Genomic DNA, 18961 nt, shown 5'->3' with positions numbered 1-18961 from the left:
ACGGGAGCCCCGACCTCCCCCAGCAGCAGCCACGTGCTCTGCTCCGATGGATCTGCACGGATCCATCTGTCACTCCCTGACGAGCTCGAGAACAGGGCCCAGCTGAGGCAGGGGATGGTCTCCCTGTTCCAGCAGGAATGCCAGCTCTGTGCTGCTGTCAGGCAGCCAGAGCCCTCGCTCCACACGGCAGGCTGATGGCTTCTCAGGAATGCTGTGCTGGAACGAGTGCCTGCACTTGGATGGAGGCATGTGCTGCTCTGGGTGCTGCTGCTTCTTTTGTGATCTTTGAGTTGCTTTTTCTAATCCTTCTGTAAGATTATTTTTGCTCTGGCTGACTGAGTCACCCTGAGCACCAACCCCTCATCCCTGTCTCCTCACAGGTCTGGCCCGAAGGGTTTCAATCTATCTTGACAGAAGTAAGCAGGGAGGTGAGTGCTGCTTTCCTGTTCCTGTGCTCAGGTGGGTGGGCAGGAGCTCCTTGGCCACCTTCGGGGTGGTTGGTGGGGTTTTTGGTGTGGTTTGAATGACTGCTGGGTCCCTGTGGTTCCTGGAAAGCTTTGCTTCCACCTCTGCCTTCCCTTGACTTGTGTCTGTGTCCATGACAGCCGTGAGGAATGCAGGGAACTCCCTGAGCAGGCACAGCCACTGCTGGGAGAAGGGAATGTTCATGTCAGATGCTCTGAGCTCTCTGCAGCCAGAGGAGGTGTGGGTGGGATGTTCAAGTCTCTCTTTTCCAGGAAGGTTTCAAAGCATCCCTGGACAAAAGGGTTTGAGTGACAGGTTCCAAATGGGAACCCCCATAAAGCTTCTGTGGGTTTTGCTGGGGTTTATTTATAACACACCTTAGCTGTAAAGATCATGGGAAAAGGAGATGCTGATGAGTCTTTCCCAGGAGCCTCAGAGTAGGGAACTTTTGGCAAGAATATGCCAAAAAGGAAAGAGGGGAAATTTAGGTTAGATCTGTGGAAGGAATTCCTGGCTGTGAGGGTGGGCAGGCCCTGGCACAGGTTGCCCAGAGAAGCTGTGGCTGCCCCTGGATCCCTGGAAGTGTCCAAGGCCAGGTTGGACGGGGCTTGGAGCAACCTGGGCTGGTGGAAGGTGTCCCTGGCCATGGCAGGAGGTGTAATGGGATGGGGTTTAAAGTCCTTCCCAACCCAAACCATTCTGGGATTTGATGATTCTGATAAATTTCACAAATTCTGCTCATTTACATGGAAGGAAGCTGAAGTTGAAGGAACTTCCCAGCCTCCATCCATAGAGGCCAGGGCTGTGCGTGGTCTCTGAGGCTCTGGATCCCGACCCCCCCTTCTCCCACAGCTGCCAAGGGCTTGGTGGAACAGATGGTGATGTGTCAGAGTATCCTGGGGGTGTGCACGGCCGAGTGTCCGTGACTGTTCACCATGACATCGTCACTTCAGGATGTTCATCAATTATTAATATTTGCTGACTGATAAGAGCTGGCTGTGTCTGTACTGATTAATCACCGAGGCTCTGATGGCAGGGGGTGATTCAGGGCTCGTTAGCTCGAGTTTAGCACATCTCTCTGGTGGTTCAGGCGAGCGCTGGGGCAGGAGTTAGCAGAGCTGCTGTGCTGCGAGTGCCTGCTCTGCACTTCACTCCCAAATCCACCAGCAAAGGCTAAAATTAGCAGGACTTGGCTGCAGGGAATTCCCCGCTCGGTGAACCGGGCGGGCAGCAGTCAGGGGGGATTCCAGCCACTCCGGTTGGATCGATAGCACTGACAGCACACCGGGAACAGCAGATCGATCCAGGCCTTCTCCAGCATCTTCAGTTCTCCTGGGGACAGATGCAGCACGAGGATTCCTCCCATCCCACTGAAGAACTCTTAAATATGTGTGGAATTGGCTCTTTGCCTGACAGCTAAATACATCAGCAATGGTTAGATACTGCCCCTGCATCCCTGGGAGTGTCCCAGGCCAGGTTGGACGGGGCTTGGAGCAACCCGGGCTAGTGGAAGGTGTCCCTGCCCATGACAGGGGGTGGAACAAGATGAGCTTTAAGGTCCTTTCCAACCTAAATCATTCCATGATTTTAGGATAAAATATCCTGGGTGTGTCACTAAAATACAGAAAATCTGTTCTCATCACTGAGGCTTCCATGAGGAGTTTTTACCAAAAGGAAGATTAGGAACAGTCTCTTCATTCTGGCATCACTGGGGGTTTTCTAACAGATCTGGGATAAATTGGAGAAACCCCAGTGGCTTACTGGGCCAGGTCCTGTCAGGCCACTGGGCAGGTCATTCCCTGGGCAGGGAATCCCTGGAGTTGGTGTGAGCAGGGAGCAAAGTCTGAGCCAGGACATGCAGTGCTGGGAAGGCAGCTGAGCTGGCAGGAGTCAGGGAGTGCTCGTGTCTTACCCTTCAGGAGTAGGAAGTTTGGGAAAAACACCGTGTTTCTGGTCAGATTATTTTATGGCAGTAAAATCACTGGAGAAATTGCAGCTCCAGGGGTTTGTGTTCTTTTAATTGGATTCCCAGCATCCCAGCTCCCGCTGTCCCTCGCTGTGCAGTCCTTGGCAGGAGGAGAGTGACACTTTTTGAGAGGATGTTGTAGAAATTAATGATGAGTGAGGTCATCCAACCCTCCCACTGCTTCCTGGAAATTAAAGCAGGGATGTGCTTCACTGCTCAACCAGGAGGGCCCATGATTAAAAAATGATCAGTCAGAATCCAAGATTTTTTATATTGTGTTCCATGTAGATATTCCCAATCCCATTGAAATGCCAAGGACAGGCTGGCCACGTGCCAGGGACGTTGCAAATAAACACTGGGAATGCAGCTGCTTTCACCAGGGTTAGTTATGGAAATTTATGCAGGGAACTGTCCCATCCAGACCAGTTGCTCAGAGGGAATCCTGAGGGAACAGCCATGGGAAGTTTCACTTTCAGGAGGGGCTGTTGGGTGTATAAACTCATGTCATACGGAGCTGCAAGTGCTGGTGTTGAAAGACTCCAAAACGAACAAAAAAGCAAACCTAAAAACAACAACAACAACTCACCACAGACCTTTAAAAATTCCTTTTCGTGAGCTGTGGAAGATCTGTTGCTCATTATCTAAGAACATGCTATTCCCTGGGGGAAAACCACGCTCCTCACTCTGGATTCATTGCAGCAGTGCAGGGCTGGGACACCACCTGGTGCAGTTTTTGGGTTTTGGGAGCATCAGGGTTCCACCCTGGCCTGTGTCGGGCCGTGGCACAGCCTGGTCCCTGTTACTCCGATTCTGGGAGGAGGTGGGAGCGTGGAATTAGGGTGGGAGTGAGGCAGAGCTCGGCTGTGGGGTCGCACAGGTGCACAGAGCATCACCTTCCTGCCAGGAGGAGGCTGAGGAGCAGCTCAGGTGCCAAACCCGTGAGCCAGAACGCAGCGGGTGAGCTGCAGGCTCGGTTGTAACATCCTGGAGAAGGGCCTCTGTTAATTAAAAAGGAAATGATCGTTAGTATTAAGTCCCACGTTTGCTTCTCGTCCCAAAATACTATGAATTTAGCATGGAAACATGAGCCAATCCTGTATCACTTGTACCAGGAGAGCGTTTGCTCGTACATAGAAATAGTTCAGCTATTTCTGTCTCGTGCCACACTGTGAGTGTGAGCTCTGGATGGAACATTTCCTCCCCCCTTATACACTTCCAAGTGACTTAGATGTCTGTACAAAGGCTTTTCTTCTCTTTAGACAGCTTGGAATTCTGGTTCAGCATTGCCAGTCACACCCTGGGCTCCCCTTCTTGGTCAGGCCATGTCTGGGGTGCAGTGGGAGCGTCCCCCTCCACGGCACAGCCCCCGGAGCCACAGCCAGAAGGGACCTGGTGCTGATCACACAGAACCACCTTGGCTTCAAACGGGAATCTGACTGGGAAATTGGGAGTTTAAAGCTGCCTCGGAGCACTTTGCCTGCTGAACTCCATCAGGGGTGGTAATGGCCAGATCCATCTCAGCTGCCAGGTTTATCTTGTCACATGGGCCATAAACGAGATGACAAATGCAAACACTTCAGTGATGTTTATCATCTCAATCACTGCCTGCTTGTTTGCCTCAGCTCTCCAGCCCTCCCAGCTGCAAGGCAATCTGAAGGAACAACCCATTTGACTAAAGATAAAGATCCAAGCTCCCATCTTAGCCCAGAGTCCCGAATTTCCTGCGGTGAGGTGACGGGCTGTCAATAAGTGTCAGCAGTCTCCTCCGCGGATGCAGCAAGAGCAGGAATCGGCCGGCTGTGATGCTCAGGAAGGGGAGATGGGAAAATGTTTTATCTGGATCTGTGCAAAACAAGGTCATTCCGTCATCTTTGAGGAAAACTCAGTATTTATAGGATGTTTCTGTCATTTCCTTTGTGCCCTGTAAAGGTGGTTGTTCTGGTACAAGGTACTTGTGGTCCTTTGGTGACAAAGAGCATGTTAGGGCAGGCTTAAATCTCCTGCTGGGGCTAATTCCTGGCAGTAAATGCAGAAAGATTCACATTTGTACCTTCTGGACAAGCAAGCTGTGGAGTGGAGACACAGGAATGGTGCTGAAGGCGAGTGGCTCAGGGCAGGAGCTGCAGTCCTGATGCATTGCAGAGGGTTCTGACTCTGGGTTGTGTGTGGTTATGAAACGCTGCTCGGCACCAGAGGCTGGGTTTGGCACGGATGAGAGGGTGGACAACTGCTCTGAGAGGCAGGAATGCTGCTCTGCAGGGCAGGGATGCTGCTGTGGGAGCCAGGGCTGCTGCTGCCTCTGCCCTGCCCCAGGGGCTGAGAACAGACACCAGACCTGGAGTTCTTCTCTGCTTCCCTCCTGTGGTGCTCCCAGGATTTTTTGTTTCTGTTTTTAATGGATGAGTGGGAGTGTCCCTGGAAATGCCGTAGATTTGGGGTTGCTCAGCCTTTGCAGCATTAAAAGCAAACCATAACGGGTGTGTGGCTGTGCTTTGAGCAGGACATTCCCGAGCTGTGGGGGCAGCACACAGGCACAAAGTCCCTTCCAGTAAAACGCACAAGAGTTGTTCCTTGGAGGTTTCTCCCCTCCAGAACCGGGGGGTTCATTGCCAGGGATTTCCCAGGAAGGAGGTGACCTGCACTCACCCTGCTCTGGGAATCCTGTCCCAGCAAGGTTCATGAGCACACACAGTCTGTCTGTAAGCAGGTGCTTTGAGGATAGAAAATCCCTTGTCGTGCTCTTACAGAATGGATGGGATGTTGTTCTGAACTTCACCTGGAGATTGGTCTGTGCCCTCAGAGATGAGGAGCAAAAGCCTTTGTGAAGGATTTTAGGTGTTGTCATCGCAGGGTGTTCCCGCCCTTGCCAGTCTGTGCAGCAAACTGGTTTGTGCTCCCACCAGCTGTTAAATTCAATATATTGCAGCTGACTGACTTAGCTGTTCTTTGTTGAGAAACATTTCCCACATCTTTGTGCTGGAATGAGGAATCGTGGTGATCCAGGGGCTCTCAGGTCTTGCTCTGTGAGGTGTCACCAGTTGAGTCTGCTTCAATCCTTGTTTAATCCGGAGTTCTCATGGAGTGCTGGATAATTTATTGACCCCCTGGGAGTCCCCAGCAGTGTCCTGGAAGCTGTGCTCCCCACTGAGCACTCAGTTAGACCAGGGGACAAAGGCATTTTGGACTCAAATCCAGGGCCAGCTGATTCCATCCCATTTGGAGGGTGTGTGGATGTGCGTGTGTGTAATTTCACGTTTCCTCTGGCAGTGCCAGCTTCTGAAACACGGGATCAGGAGAGCTGGGGCTCCTAATGGGTGCAGCTGTGCCCCTGCTGATGCTGATTTGCACCCCTGCCTGTGTTCTGCCTTAGGGGCAGGGATGGTGGTCGACTGGGAACAAGAAACTGGGCTCCTGATGACCTCGGGAGACGTGAGGATTATCCGGATCTGGGACACGGATCGGGAAATGAAAGTACAGGTAACACCTGTGTGTTTGTCCCTTTTCCCTCCTGGAGCACATCCCATGGGTGAGTTATCCTGTGAGGAGCTGACAGGTCCTGCAGCTCCTGCTGCTCTGCTTCCCTGCCCCAGGGTCACGTTCCAAGATCAGTAAAACCACACACGTCCTCAGGGAGCGTGTCAGGGCTTTTAGGAAGTTGCTGCTGTTATTCTGGATGGGCAGCAGGGTTTGGGGAGGCTGAGGCTCTGGAAGCCACAGGCAGGCACCAGGATGCAGATTGGGTTTCCTAATTGGCATGTAATTGAAATAGTGTAAATCTTTAAAGGCCCTGGCACAGGTTGCCCAGAGCAGCTGTGGCTGCCCCAGCCCTGGAGGTGTCCAAGGCCAGGTTGGACGGGGCTTGGAGCAACCTGGGCTAGGCAGTGGAATGGGATGAGGTTTAAGGTCCCTTTAAACTCAAATCATTCCATAATTGTATGATTTGTGAGGAAATTCAGGGGTGAGCTGGGTTGGTGGTGGAGCATCTGGACGTTCTGCTGCCATCTCTGCTCCTCTGGGACACACACACAGAGCTGGTGATGGAGCAGCTCTGCTCCAGTGCCTCCCATGTGTCCAGGAAAGCTGAGTCCATCTGGAGAGCACTTCCCTACCTGCTCATCCACACCTGAGCCAGGACCTGGAGTGTTCACACCTCAGAGGCACCAGGAGGGCGGTTTCAGTCACACGTAACTTTCTGTGCCATATAACGGATAAAAGGCACTGCAAGAGTCCATGTCATTCATAATCACATGGGAGTTTCTCAGAAATTCCAAGGAGAAGCAGCTGGTCGGTGAGAACGGAGGCACCATGCTGGAATAAAAAGGAAGTCGAGTTTTCAAAGCTTCTCGAAATTAATTACCCTTGGATGAACATTAATTGCGACACTTTGACCCCACCATGCAGGATAATTAAGCCTCTGTTAATCTTAATTACTTTCACATATTATTTTTTTTCTATGTAAATTAGGGAGCGGCAAAATTCAGGAGGCGAAAATCTTTTAAATTATGATGATTAATGATTGCACCGAAAGTGTCTAAAAACATGTTGTTTCTTTTTTTAATTGGAAAGATTGGGTGTGTTGAAATTCAAGTGATTGGAACTTCCTGACTCAGTAGCTGGGAAAGTGAGAATCAGCACAAAGAGCAGGAATAATCCAGGCGGATAAAGGTGCCTTCCCTCTTTGAAGTACAAAACCCCACACCTCTGGAAGCGCTTGGGCTGGAGCTGCAGGAACAAGTGCTTCATTTGCACTTCTGCTGAGTGTTGCTGCTTCAAAGGAGGAGCTGGGGGTGGGCAGGGGCTGCAGCAGCCCCGGGGCTGGTGCCTCTCCCAGCTCAGCCCAGGCTGGAACAGCAGCTCCAAAGGTGAATCTGCACGAGGCAAAAATAGGATTGAAGTGTGAATTGAGCTCCTGCAGCTCCAGCGGGTCCTGCACAGGCTGACCAGAGCAGCTGTGGCTGCCCCATCCCTGGGAGTGCCCAAGGCCAGGTTGGACGGGCCTTGAAGCAACCTGGGCTGGTGGAAGGTGTCCCTGCCCATGGCAGGGGTGGGACTGGATGAGCTTTAAGGTCCCTTCCAACCTTCCACCCACTTGCTCTCTTTTACTTGCTACAGGCAAAAGGATTGCTCAGAATAATCCCTGTTGGGAGGAAAAACAGTTTCAGTTCAAACTAGTAAAAAACAGCTGAGCAGCACTGCAAAAGCAGGCTGGCAATCATGGAATCATGGAATGGTTTGGGTTGGAAGGGACTTTTAAAGGTCACCTCATCCCATCCCTGCCATGGGCAGGGGACACCTTCCACCAGCCCAGGTTGCTCCAAGCCCCGTCCAACCTGGCCTTGGACACTTCCAGGGCTGGGGCAGGACCTTGGTGTAGGACCTTGAGTGCAGTGAGTGGAGGACAGGCCGTGGTCTCAGCGTGGCTGTCGTGTGCTCTGTCCCCAGGACATCCCCACTGGCGCTGACAGCTGTGTCACCAGCCTGTCCTGCGACTCCCATCGCTCCCTCATCGTGGCGGGGCTGGGGGACGGCTCCATCCGCGTGTTCGACAGGAGGATGGCCCTCAGTGAATGGTAATTGCCTCTCCTGCCCAGGCCCCCTGGGATCCTCGTGCTTCCTCCTCCTCTTTGCCCTCCAAACGTGTCTCTCCTTGTTCCCCAGCCGGGTCATGACCTACCGGGAGCACACGGCCTGGGTGGTGAAGGCCTACCTGCAGAAACACCCCGAGGGCAACATCATGAGCGTCAGGTACACAACATTTTACTCTTTGGGCTGTTTTCCCTTACACACAGCTTGTTTTTCCCTTTAAATTGTGCCCCTGGTATCCCAAGAGCTGAGAGGGCAAAGCTGTTTGGTTTCATATTTGCGTCAATAATGAACTCCTGCTCCAAACTCGGTGGAGAGGAGGCAGAAAGGGATGTGGAGCTTTCCTTGGAAGGCTGTTGGTGTGGCTTGGGAGTAAACAAGATGCTGGAATCGCCGTCACGAGGCGTGTGAGGGAGGAAGGGAGCGAGGCAGGAGCCGAGGCTGGATGCAGGATATGTTGTGGTGGTGGGTCTTTATTGCCAACGTCTCACTGGGGTCATTTGGGAGAGAACACGAGGAGGAAGGTTGATGTTGCATCTGTCAGGCATATTGCTGGGCAGGATTACTGTGCTGCCTGGCAATTTTCTACACATAAATCCATTTCTGCTGCCTGGTAAATACTGCAGCGAGAGCAGCATATACTGATTTGGCCATTAAAGAACAGCGGAATATAATTTATTGTCACAAAGCCACCGTTTGCACACAAAGAGCCTCTTTTTCTTGATTACAAAATGGAAACAAAACATAGTTTTCTGGGATTCAGAACATTCCTGGGGTGGGGGATGGGCCAGCAAAAATGTATTAAGATTTTCAGAAAGGGGATTATGTGATGCAGCTGCCAGATTTGTCGAGCTCCCATATTAGAGTTTTTAATCTTCCTTTCCGTAAGCTCCTCCGGCGGCTCCGGGGGTCACGTCCGTGTGCCTCGGGGGCTGAAGGCTGGGTGTCCCCTCTCCTCAGGGCCTGGGCTGCTCTCAGGGCTGCAGGGGTGGGAAGAGAGGTTGTGCTGCAGACCTCAGGTCTGGTCTCCTCCCAGAGGAGCTCAGGTTGTGGACATGAGCCACCCCACTCCCAGTTCCTCCCCGTTCCCGCTGCTTCAGCTGACAGCAAGATCCAAGAAAAACAAACGTTAGGACATAGTGAGATCCTGGTGCAACTACTCCCTGAGAAACACGAAGGTGTCACTGCTGGTGGAGCAGTTCTCTGAGCCTCAGCAGAACTTTTTCCCTGGTCCAGGCACTTGGAGTAATGGATGGCACCAGCACATTGTCTGCTCAGAGCTCTCTAATGCAATTCCCTGCTGTGCAAAGCAGGGGGAATTCGGGGCTGACGTGGAGCTGGGTCTATTGGGTGTGACAGACACACTCAGTGATGAGCTGTGGGGGCAGTGAGGGATCCCTCCTGAGGGCAGAGCAGGGCTGTTTGCTCAGCACTGAACGTGCTGTGCGTGGGACCAGATGTGAGTGACACCGGTGGGAACCCGGCCGTGCTGACGGGGAAGGCAAGGGCACAGTTCTGCTCTGTCCTGCTCTCCCCCTGAGGCAACCAGCTTACAGACAGCCCTGCAGCTCCGTGTCCTGGGCTGTGGGGTCTGCCTGGGCCCAGGCTGACCCTGAGGAACCCCTGTGTTGGCAGTGTCAACGGGGACGTGCGGTTCTTCGACCCCCGCATGTCCGAGTCCATGAAGGTCCTGCAGATCGTCAAGGGGCTCACGGCCCTCGACATCCACCCCCAGGCCAACCTCTTCGCCTGGTAAGTCCTGGGACCCTGGAGAGGACGATCTGCCCCCACACACATCATTCCTGGGGCCCTGTGTGTTCCAGAACTCTCTGCACGCTGGTGTGACACACAGCTCTGCCAGGCAGCAGTATTGTCCCTACCCAGCATTCCCAGTGACTCTGTGTTTCCTCTCCATTCCCTTCCAGTGGCTCCATGAATCAGTTCACTGCGATCTACAACGGGAACGGGGAGCTGATCAACAACATCAAATACTACGATGGTTTTATGGGACAAAGGGTGGGAGCCATCAGCTGCCTGGCGTTCCACCCTCACTGGGTCTGTGTCCTCTGCCCGGGTTTGGGGGTTGGCACCTCTCAGTGTCCCTGGGGGAGGGCTCACACTCCCAAATTTTGTGTGCCTCTCTACTCCCTGCCTGGGCTCTGCAGACGAGTCTCACCCTGGGTCTCTGGGGCTGCTCTCGCACCGTTTTACATAAAGCTGATGCTGTGCAGGAAAAAAACTGCACGTCAGGAAAATGGGAGAGCTGCAAAAATTAGAGGCACGAGCTGATAAAGCCTGGAATGAATCAGAACAAAAGGAAATTAGGAATATGTCACAGTAGTTAGAGGGAGAATCTGGTTGCTGCTCAAGTAGGAGGGCGGTCCCATCTGCGTGGTGGACTTTGCTCCCCCAGGGATGAGAGGAAATGAACGAGATGGAAAACCCGAGAGAACAACATGAATGGATGGGAAAGCAGGAAGGAGTTAAAACAGTTGTTTTAGAAACCTGCAGATCAGCACACAAATATTTAATATGTAATAGAAGAGCAGTGGGAAAGATCAAGGGCCTGGAGGAGGGGAGGGAGGAGCTGTGTGACCCTGTGAGGGTTTGGTGTGAGAAGGAGGGGGAAGGTGGTTTTCCTGCCTGAGGGATGTGTGTTTGACATCCTGAAGGTAGAGGGGTGAAGGAAAGATCATCTCAGTTCTGAAAAGCCTCTTTGCGGGAAGCCCAGAGCGATTTCGGGAATGGGGGAAGAAGTGGGGGAAATCACCTGAAATGGGTTTGCTCTTAAAATAAGCAAAGCAAAGCCCTGTCCAGCCCGGGGCTCCCTGGCCCGGCCTGTCCCACGCCCCTCACTGCAGGAAATGCTTCCTTTCAGCCCAGGAATCGGCTCTTAACGAGCAGATTTGCAGCCATTTAGAGAAATGATGGTGGCAGTTGGCAGCTAATAGTCCCCATAATTTTTCCCTGTGGCTGAAATGGGCCTATAAGTAGCTGGGAGTGTGGGTGCTGCAGGAATGCGTCAGAGCAGACGCACTCAGTGCTGGAGCAGCCGGAATGTCACCCTTACCTGCGCCTGTCACTGCTCCACACCTGGGACTTTGGAGAGGCACTCACAGGAGGGGGGGCTGAGGGAGCTGGGGGGTCTCAGCCTGGAGGAAAGGAGGCTCAGGGGGGACCTTCTGGCTCTGCAATCCCTGACAGGAGGAGGGAGCTCCCAGGGAACAGGGCCAGGAGGAGAGGGAACAGCCTCCAGCTGTGCCAGGGGAGCACAGGTTGGACATCAGGAGGAATTTCTCCCTGGAAAGGGTGGTCAGGCCCTGGCAGGGGCTGCCCAGGGAGGGTTGGAGTGCCCAGCCCTGGAGGTGTCCCAGGAAGGTCTCAGTGCTCTGGGCTGGGGGACAAGGTGGGGATGGGGCACAGAGGGGATCCATGGGCTGGGAGGGCTTTTCCAGCCTGGCTGATGTGGTGACCGTGTCGTGCTCTGCCCACAGCCCCACCTGGCCGTCGGGAGCAATGACTACTACATCTCGGTGTACTCGGTGGAGAAGCGGATCAGATAACGGCGGAGCTGGGTCCGGGGCGGGGCCTCCCTGTACATAGTGAAATCATCGACTTGAATGTTTCGTGTTGGCTGCTGCTGCACCCCATAACTTGAACATTTGTTTTTCTGACTTAGCTACTGATGGGTTTGACAAGGGGAAGAGACAATCTCCTTTTTTTGTTTTTTGTTTTGTTTCGTTTTCCAGCTATATCCTCTAAAAGCTACAGAAAAGGAACATTTATTTTTGTTTCCAGTGGTTGGCTTCTCTGTCAGAAACACGGCTCCTGAGCTTGGAAGGACTTGGATGAGGCAACACCCTTGAGAAGGGTCTTGTTTTAGTCTTTGTTCCTTGTTTTGCTGGAGCGTAGGTTGCTCCAAGGACTAAGTCAGGACTTACCTACAGCTCCACGGGACCCTCCCACTGCTGCCAACCCTGTGCCAAACAGAATTCCTGGGACAGGGCAGCGAGACCCGAGCTGTCTGCCTGCATGGGATGTACCTGCTCCTGCACTGCTGAACAGGGCAAGGGAGGCAGAGAAGTGTCTCCTCTGCATGAACCTTCTCCTCCCTCCCTGCAGCGTCCTCTCCACTGGAAGCAAGGACAGAAGGTGACCTGCTGGCCTGAGGAGGCTGGAATCCTGGGGGAAGAGGCTCAAGGAGATGACAAGAGCAGGGCAGGATGCCCCACACCGTAAGGCTGCACATGAGGAAGAAGAGGGAAGGAAGAGAACGAAGATCTCCAACGTCCCACCAAGCCTGGAGCGAGTCACTCGTGTCACCACATTCCGCCAAGCCCACGCTGATGGTGGGGAGTCTGGGACACCTTGGCACTGTCCCTCCTGCTGCCACTGTCCTTCTGCCCACAGGGAGCTCCACAGACACGCCTGGTCCCCTGGGAGCTGTGCCCAGGCAGCGAGGGAGGCTCCAGGGCCTGTCTGTGAGCTGATGGTCACTGGGTGGGACTGAGGGTCTGGACACTTGCAGCTGCACACACGGTGTGGCCACGGCTGGGGCTCCTCTGTCCCTGTGGAGCTGGGCGTGGAACCACCTGGGCTGAGCACGAGAGAATCACTGAGGAGGGGAAGACAGCAGGTCACCTGCTTTGAGCACAGCACCTTTGCCCCAGCTCCCCAGGGAAAGCCTGCTCCGTCTTCCACACCTTCCATGTCTCAATAATGAATGTTTTCGTCCCTTGGGATCCGTGCAGGGTCTGGAAATGGGTGTGGGAAGGGGGAGGCAAAGCCAAAGGACGGGATTGCTTCCAGAGGTGGGATGTCCCTGGCTGAGAGCAGAACTTGCTCTGTGCAAAACTGACTGTGGCAACCTGTGAGGTCCGGAAATTCCCAAGGTTTTCTTCCAGTCTCATGGGATCTGCAGGCTCCCAGCAAACAGCCAGCCATGGTGAAGGAAATACTGGTGAGGGAAGGGGTGAGAAACCTTTTGTCCCTGTGCTGAGGGTGACTTCACCTCTGCCACACCCCTTGTGGTGTGTCTGACCTGTCACTGCTGCTTCTGCCTGTCTCGTGTTCCTGTGTGTGCTGAGGCACCTGGGCCAGGGACAGGGAGGTGGCCTGGTGGCCATCCCGAGGTGCCACACACACGGCAGGACTCGGGCTCGGGAGAGGCTCCTCGAACCAGGGCCGGGCGCCGGGTCCTCACCGAGCACCGTCCCCCGTGTCAGGGAGGCCAAAGGCCACGTCACAGGACGATGAATCAAAGGCTTTAAACTTAAAAACTACCTAAAAATCCACTTTTAAATTACCCAAAGTTAATTATGGTCTAACAGAGCTGTGTCTCTTCCCGCCCCGCTCCGGCGCGGCCCCGGCGGGACGAGTCCCCTCCAGGGGGGAGCCAGAGTTTGGGATCACACGTAACCCATTAACATTCACAGCTTAAAAAACAGTAGATTTTTAACTTCTATCAGTGTATTTGTCAAAGGAACAGGGAATACCTGGCGAAAGGGGAAGGTGCGTGGTGGGAGCCGCTGCTCCTGCTGGGCTCCGGTGCAGCCCCACATCCAGGATGTGGGATTTTAAGGAACTCGAGCTTTCTCCTGAGCGTGTGGGCTGTGCTTCCACAGGTCTGATGCAGAGATTCAATCATGGAGTTTAACCAAGGATCTGGAGAGTGTCCTACCTTAAAAGTTCACTTATCTCTATTTATTTTACAAAAATAAAATTTAAAAAAAAAAATTATATAAAAAACCCCACACGATTGTAATGTGAGAGTAAAACAATTACAGACAAATAAATGGTTAATAAAAAATAAATGCAGAAATACTTCCTGGTGTGAGGAGCCTTTCCTGGGGCAGGAGGGGGGCAAGGGCAGCTGTGACCCAGGAAGGAGCTGACTTGGATTTGGGGTGCTGGGCTCCAGGTGTTTTCCCCATGGAAGAGGCTGGTTACAGGGGGAGGGATTGGGAGACAGACACTTGTCCCAGCCCAGGAGCAGCAGGAACAGGGTGATCCTGCCGTGCAGCTCTGCAGAGCCCAAATCCAGCTCTGGAGTGCTGGCTGCAGCTCAGAAATGAGCTGGATTGGATATGAGGGAAAAATTCCTCCCCTGAAGGCCCTGGCACAGCTGCCCAGGGCAGGGGTGGAGTGACCGTTCCTGGAGGGGTTTAACAGCAGTGTGGATGTGGCACTTGGGACATGGGGCAGTGGTGGCCTTGCCTGTGCTGGGGGATCATTTGGACGTGATGGTCTCAGAGGGCTTTTCCAACCTGAGCAATTCCATGATTCTATGAAAGGATTCAGTGTTGCCCCTCCAGCACCCCATTCCCTATACCTGCTATTCTGTATGTTCCACATCTCCTATAGATCCTCTATCGCCTATATCCCCTCCATTCCCTGTATCCCCGTTCCCTCTATCCCATATCCCCGTCTCCCATATCCCCGTCTCCCATATCCCCGTATCCTCTATCCCATATCCCCGTATCCCATATCCCCGTTCCCTCTATCCCATATCCCCCTATCCCATATCCCCGTTCCCTCTATCCCATATCCCCCTATCCCATATCCCCGTACCCCATTCCCGCCGTTCCCACAGCGCCCCCCAGCGCCTCCGCTCCGCCGGCGCTGCGCGTTGTGCGGGGCCGGGCCCTGCGCGGCCGCCGTCGGGGGCGGGCCGGGCCGGGCCGGGGCTGGAGCGGCCATGGGGAACCTGTTCGGGCGGAAACGGCGGAGCCGCGTCACGGAGCAGGACCGGGCCGTGCTGGTGAGGGGGGACGGGGACGGGCGGGACCGGGCCGTGCTGGTGAGGGGGGACGGGGACGGGCGGGACCGGGCCGTGCTGGTGAGGGGGGACGGGGACGGGCGGGACCGGGCCGTGCTGGTGCCGCCGGGGAGAGCCCGGGTGTGAGGGCGGCGGGGCCGGCGCTGGTTCGGGGGCAGCTGGAGGCGCCAGGGCTCGAGCTGTGACCGTGTCCGTCCCTCTGTCCGCCCCTCTCCTCTGCAGCAACTGAAGCAGCAGCGGGACAAGCTGCGGCAGTACCAGAAGAGGCTGAGCCTGGGCCTGGAGCGGGAGCGGGCGCTGGCCCGGCAGCTGCTCAAGGATGGCAAGAAAGAGTGAGGGGGGAAGGGTCACCTGGGGGGGGGGGGGCGAGGGCCGAGGAAGCGTCAGTGCCGAGTCCAGGGTGTCCCTGGGAAGGAAACCTCCCTGGAGTGATGTTTTATCATAAAATCATGGAATGGGTTGGGTTGGGTTGGGAGAGGCCTTAAAGCTCATCTATTTCCACCCCTGCCCTGGGCAGGGACACCTTCCACCAGCCCAGGTTGCTCCAAGCCCCGTCCAACCTGGCCTTGGACACTCCCAGGGGTGGGGCAGCTTCTCTGGGCAACCTGTGCCAGGGCTTGCCCACCCTCCCAGTCCGGAATTTCTCCCCAGTACCCAGTTTGCTCATCCTTGCTCTTCCCAGGAGCAGCCCAGTTACACTGCACGTGGCTTAAGTTGCACAGAACAAGCGTGGGTTTTTTGTTGGGGTTCTTTCAGCCTTTATTTGGTTTCCCCTGTGCTGAGTTTTCCTCCCTCTGTGTCCCTCAGAAAGGCCATGCTGCTGCTGAAGAAGAAACGATACCAGGAGCAACTCCTGGATAAAACAGAGAACCAGATCAGCAACCTGGAGCGGATGGTGAGCCAGGGCCTTGGTCTGTGCTCCTGGGTGGGCATTCCCCTGGATCCTCTGGAATTCCATCTCAGCTGCCAGTCCTGGCAGGGGTTTAGCCCTCTGTCCAAGGGCAGATGTCTCCTAAACTGTACGTGTGGCGTGACTGTTCCTCACAGAGACAGAGGGCTGTGTGTGTGTTTGGAATCTGCAGGGCAGGGTACACGTTAAACACGTGTCTTGTGAATTACTGAAACATTGCTCACAGTGTGAGTGGCTGCACTGGAGACTTCCTTGGGCTTGTCTCGGAACTGTCATTTCAGAACTGGACGTGTTGGGGTTTGGGGAGGCCTCAGCTGAGACTGGCAGCTGGAAAATGAGGTGAAATCAGTTCAAGGGCTGCTGGACGTGCTCGTGGAGCTGCCTGTGCCGAGCTCTTTGTGTGGATAATTTTTACTGCTGGTGTAGCTAATCCTCTGTCCAGTACAGAAAGGGCTCAACTGATTCCTCCTTGCGGCTTCTCTGGGGTCCCAGCAGGTGGGAACCACAGAACCGTGGAATGACCTTGGCTGGAAAAGCCTCCTGAGACCATCGAGCCCAACTGTTCCCCAGCACTGCCAAGGCCACCAGTGTCCCCAAGTGCCACATCCACAGGGCTGTTAAATTCCCCCAGGAGTGGGAACTGCCCCCTGCCCTGAGCAGCCTGTGCCAGTGCCTGGCCCAGGTGTGACAGGGTCTTCCCTTTCTGCTTTCCATTCCAGGTCCAGGACATTGAATTCACCCAGATTGAAATGAAGGTCATTGAGGGCCTGAAAGTGGGCAACGAGTGTCTGAACAAGATGCACCAGGTACGTGGGGCTGGGGCAGCTCAGCACCTTTGCCCAGCAGGGCCTGGCTGGAGCTGCCTCCCTGCAGGCCTCACCCACACCTGGGCTTTGGCTCTTCCCTTCAGGTGATGTCCATAGAAGAAGTAGAAAGAATAATAGGAGAAACCCAGGATGCTGTGGAGTACCAGAGGGTATGTATGGCTGTGTGAGGAGCTGGGAGCAGACTCTGCCTGCTCTGCAGAGCTCCTTGGATGTGCACTGTGTTCCCAGCCCTATTATTTAAGGGCCATCAGAGTGAGAATTAACTCTCTTTCCTTCTCTCCCACAGCAAATAGACGAGCTCCTGGCTGGCAGCCTGACTGAGGAGGATGAAGATGCCATTCTAGAAGAGTTAAATACTATTACTCAGGTAGGATTGGTGTTCTTGTGATTCTAATCCACACTTTCAGGAAGTTGGTTGTAATGGGAGATAAAGTGGGGTAAAGGAGGTGCTGTGACCACTGCCAGATGTGTCACATGTCTTTCACATCCTTGCAGGAACAGTTGGAGCTTCCAGAAGTTCCTTTGGAGCCGCTCCCAGAGAAGATCCCAGGTATGCTCTCTCTGCAGCTTTGGCTTCCACACAGTAGTCTGGGACCCTCTCCCAGTGTAAGTGTTGTCCCAGGAAAGGGGAAGGAGTCCCAGCTCCCTGGTGTGAGCCCTGTTCAGGTGGCTGGGCCAGCTGCCCCCTCGTTGTGCTGGCAGGTCCAGCTGAGCCCTCACCCCAACAGGACCCGAGGCTCCGGTCCCTGTTCCGTTGGCATCGGGTCCTTCCCTCCAGGAGTTTCCCTCTGTGACATCTACTGTGCTTGTCACGCTCTGTACCTGCTCTGAGGCACCACCTGCCTCGAGACACCTTGTTGCATTGTGGAGCTCCATGAGGAATTCCTGCCCTGCTTGTCCCAGGCAAGACTCTCCCACAGGACTCAGACTGGTCCCCTGCAGGTCATGGCAAGGCAGGGACAGTTGTTTTGTGGATGGTGGATTCACCCTGCACGACACTGGATCTCACTGAGGCTTCTGAGGACTCATAGCTCTTCTCAGCTCGTGTCCCGGGGATTTGGAAGCAGCTGGGTGAGGATCACTGCGGTCCCACAGCTCCAGGACTGTTGGAGCACGAGCTGCACACACCTGATGCTACAGGAGAGTCTGCCCCTGAATGGTGCAAAACCTCAGTGGATGAGTTTTGTGGGAATTCAGATGGAAGTGGGAGAGAGCCCACGAAGGAGGTGACCAGACGGGCTCTGGTGGCTCTGCCTGGCGAGGAAGGAGCTCACACAGGTGTCAGTCCATGCTGAGATGCTGAACACTCAGACTGATGACTCTTCTCCTGGGGCAGCAGAACCCCGAGCCATCACTCGCAGAAGCTGGGCCTCTCTGCTTGTGCAAACAGGAGCTGGAAGAAGCCATTTCCTCCGTGTGAAATGTGCCCAGGAGCAGTCTGGGATGTGGGGAATGGGGCTGGCTTCTTTGGTGCTTGTTTACTCGTAAACAGGGCTCAGGTGTCATCGCTGTGTGCTGGCAGGAGCCAAGCAAAACACAGCCTGGCCCTGTGGCTGCAGCTGTCTGAGTCTCGTCGTACCAGATCCAGGGGGTCAGGAGAAGAGCTGGACGTAGCCCTGCGCTCCAAAAAAGGCTCCTGCCCTGGATCTGTGTCATTGGGCTGGTGGCTCCCTGGATTGGGTGTGCTCTGAAACTGTGCTGTGGGAAAGGGCCACAGTGGGAATGTGGGATTGTTTATAACCAACTTCTCTTAGTTCAGGTGCTGTGCAAGCGTTTGCTGCTCTGCAGAATGGACTCTGAGCCCTGGATCCTCCTCAGGAGATGGCTGCAGGGTATTTACATTCTCTGTTTCTGTAACAAGTTTCTTTTCCTTCCACAGAAGCGTCACCCGTCAAGAACAGGCCAAAGCCAGAGCTGGTGGCAGCATCTTAACTCCCAGAGCTGGGGATTCCCCCACGAAACTTTACCGAGGACAGTTTGCCCTCCCAGAGTGTGCTGGGAACAGGCAATGCCTTGGCAGCATCCCAGCTGTGCTGGGTGGATTGTGGAGCGGGATTCCCTGCTCAGGGTGGGGAGCCCCGGCCGATTATCGCTCTTGTATCAAGATTATTTTCTAGTGCTTTCTTTTTTTTGTAACTTAAATTCTAAACTCACTCAGCTGCGCTGTCTCGGGATTAAACAGCAACTCTAAAACTTCCAAAGCCAAATTTTAATCTGTAGGTTTGATTTTGGTGGCCAATCTGCCTTTGCTCTGACAGAAATCCCAGGAAATCCCACCCTCGGAGTGATGGTGTTTGTGCTGGGCTTGGGCTGGGCGAGCACAAGCCCTCCAGACCACGCTGTTGTCTCTGTCCCTCTCTGTCCCTTCACTTTTCCTCTCCTGATTCTGTCTGTGGATGGGCTGCTGTGTCCCTTGGCCTGCTGTAGGTTGG

At 54.4% G+C, this 18961-nt stretch overlaps 2 protein-coding genes across 7 annotated transcripts in view; both read left to right on the top strand.

The window, feature by feature from the left end:
• The window catches only part of RPTOR (regulatory associated protein of MTOR complex 1), a 98629-nt gene extending 84904 nt beyond the window's left edge, over positions 1-13725 (top strand). For 2 of the 4 annotated variants that reach the window (XM_027904137.1, XM_027904139.1), the window contains 7 exons: positions 381-428; positions 5802-5908; positions 7874-8001; positions 8090-8176; positions 9650-9766; positions 9940-10069; positions 11509-13725. In XM_027904137.1, coding sequence (XP_027759938.1) covers positions 381-428; positions 5802-5908; positions 7874-8001; positions 8090-8176; positions 9650-9766; positions 9940-10069; positions 11509-11577 — 686 coding nt within the window. In that variant the 3' untranslated portion in view covers positions 11578-13725. The remainder of the gene's footprint in view (positions 1-380; positions 429-5801; positions 5909-7873; positions 8002-8089; positions 8177-9649; positions 9767-9939; positions 10070-11508) is intronic. The other 2 variants (XM_027904140.1, XM_027904138.1) reach the window with 1 other exon arrangement.
• A 956-nt stretch (positions 13726-14681) lies between these two features.
• On the top strand, positions 14682-18736 carry CHMP6 (charged multivesicular body protein 6). 3 transcript variants are annotated; one of them, XM_027904151.1, is made up of 8 exons: positions 14682-14774; positions 15015-15124; positions 15600-15687; positions 16422-16508; positions 16613-16678; positions 16816-16896; positions 17025-17079; positions 18409-18736. In XM_027904151.1, exons 1-8 carry the CDS (start codon positions 14712-14714, stop codon positions 18459-18461), a joined length of 603 nt encoding a protein of 200 aa, XP_027759952.1. In that variant the 5' UTR covers positions 14682-14711; the 3' UTR covers positions 18462-18736. The 3 variants fall into 3 exon arrangements, with proteins under 3 accessions (XP_027759952.1, XP_027759951.1, XP_027759953.1); XM_027904150.1 differs by lacking the exon at positions 18409-18736 and adding an exon at positions 17232-17688 and having other exon boundaries at positions 17025-17135; XM_027904152.1 differs by lacking the exons at positions 14682-14774; positions 18409-18736 and adding an exon at positions 17232-17688 and having other exon boundaries at positions 15014-15114; positions 17025-17135.
• Positions 18737-18961: the final 225 nt, after the last annotated feature.

The sequence above is a fragment of the Empidonax traillii genome, unplaced genomic scaffold (genome assembly GCF_003031625.1).
Source record: "Empidonax traillii isolate 1590-97213 ecotype Southwest subspecies unplaced genomic scaffold, ASM303162v1 scaffold1015:size517714, whole genome shotgun sequence".
NCBI classification, from domain to species: Eukaryota; Metazoa; Chordata; class Aves; order Passeriformes; family Tyrannidae; genus Empidonax; species Empidonax traillii.
Note: the sequence above shows the minus strand (reverse complement) of the source record. Positions and strands in the feature narration are given on the sequence as shown.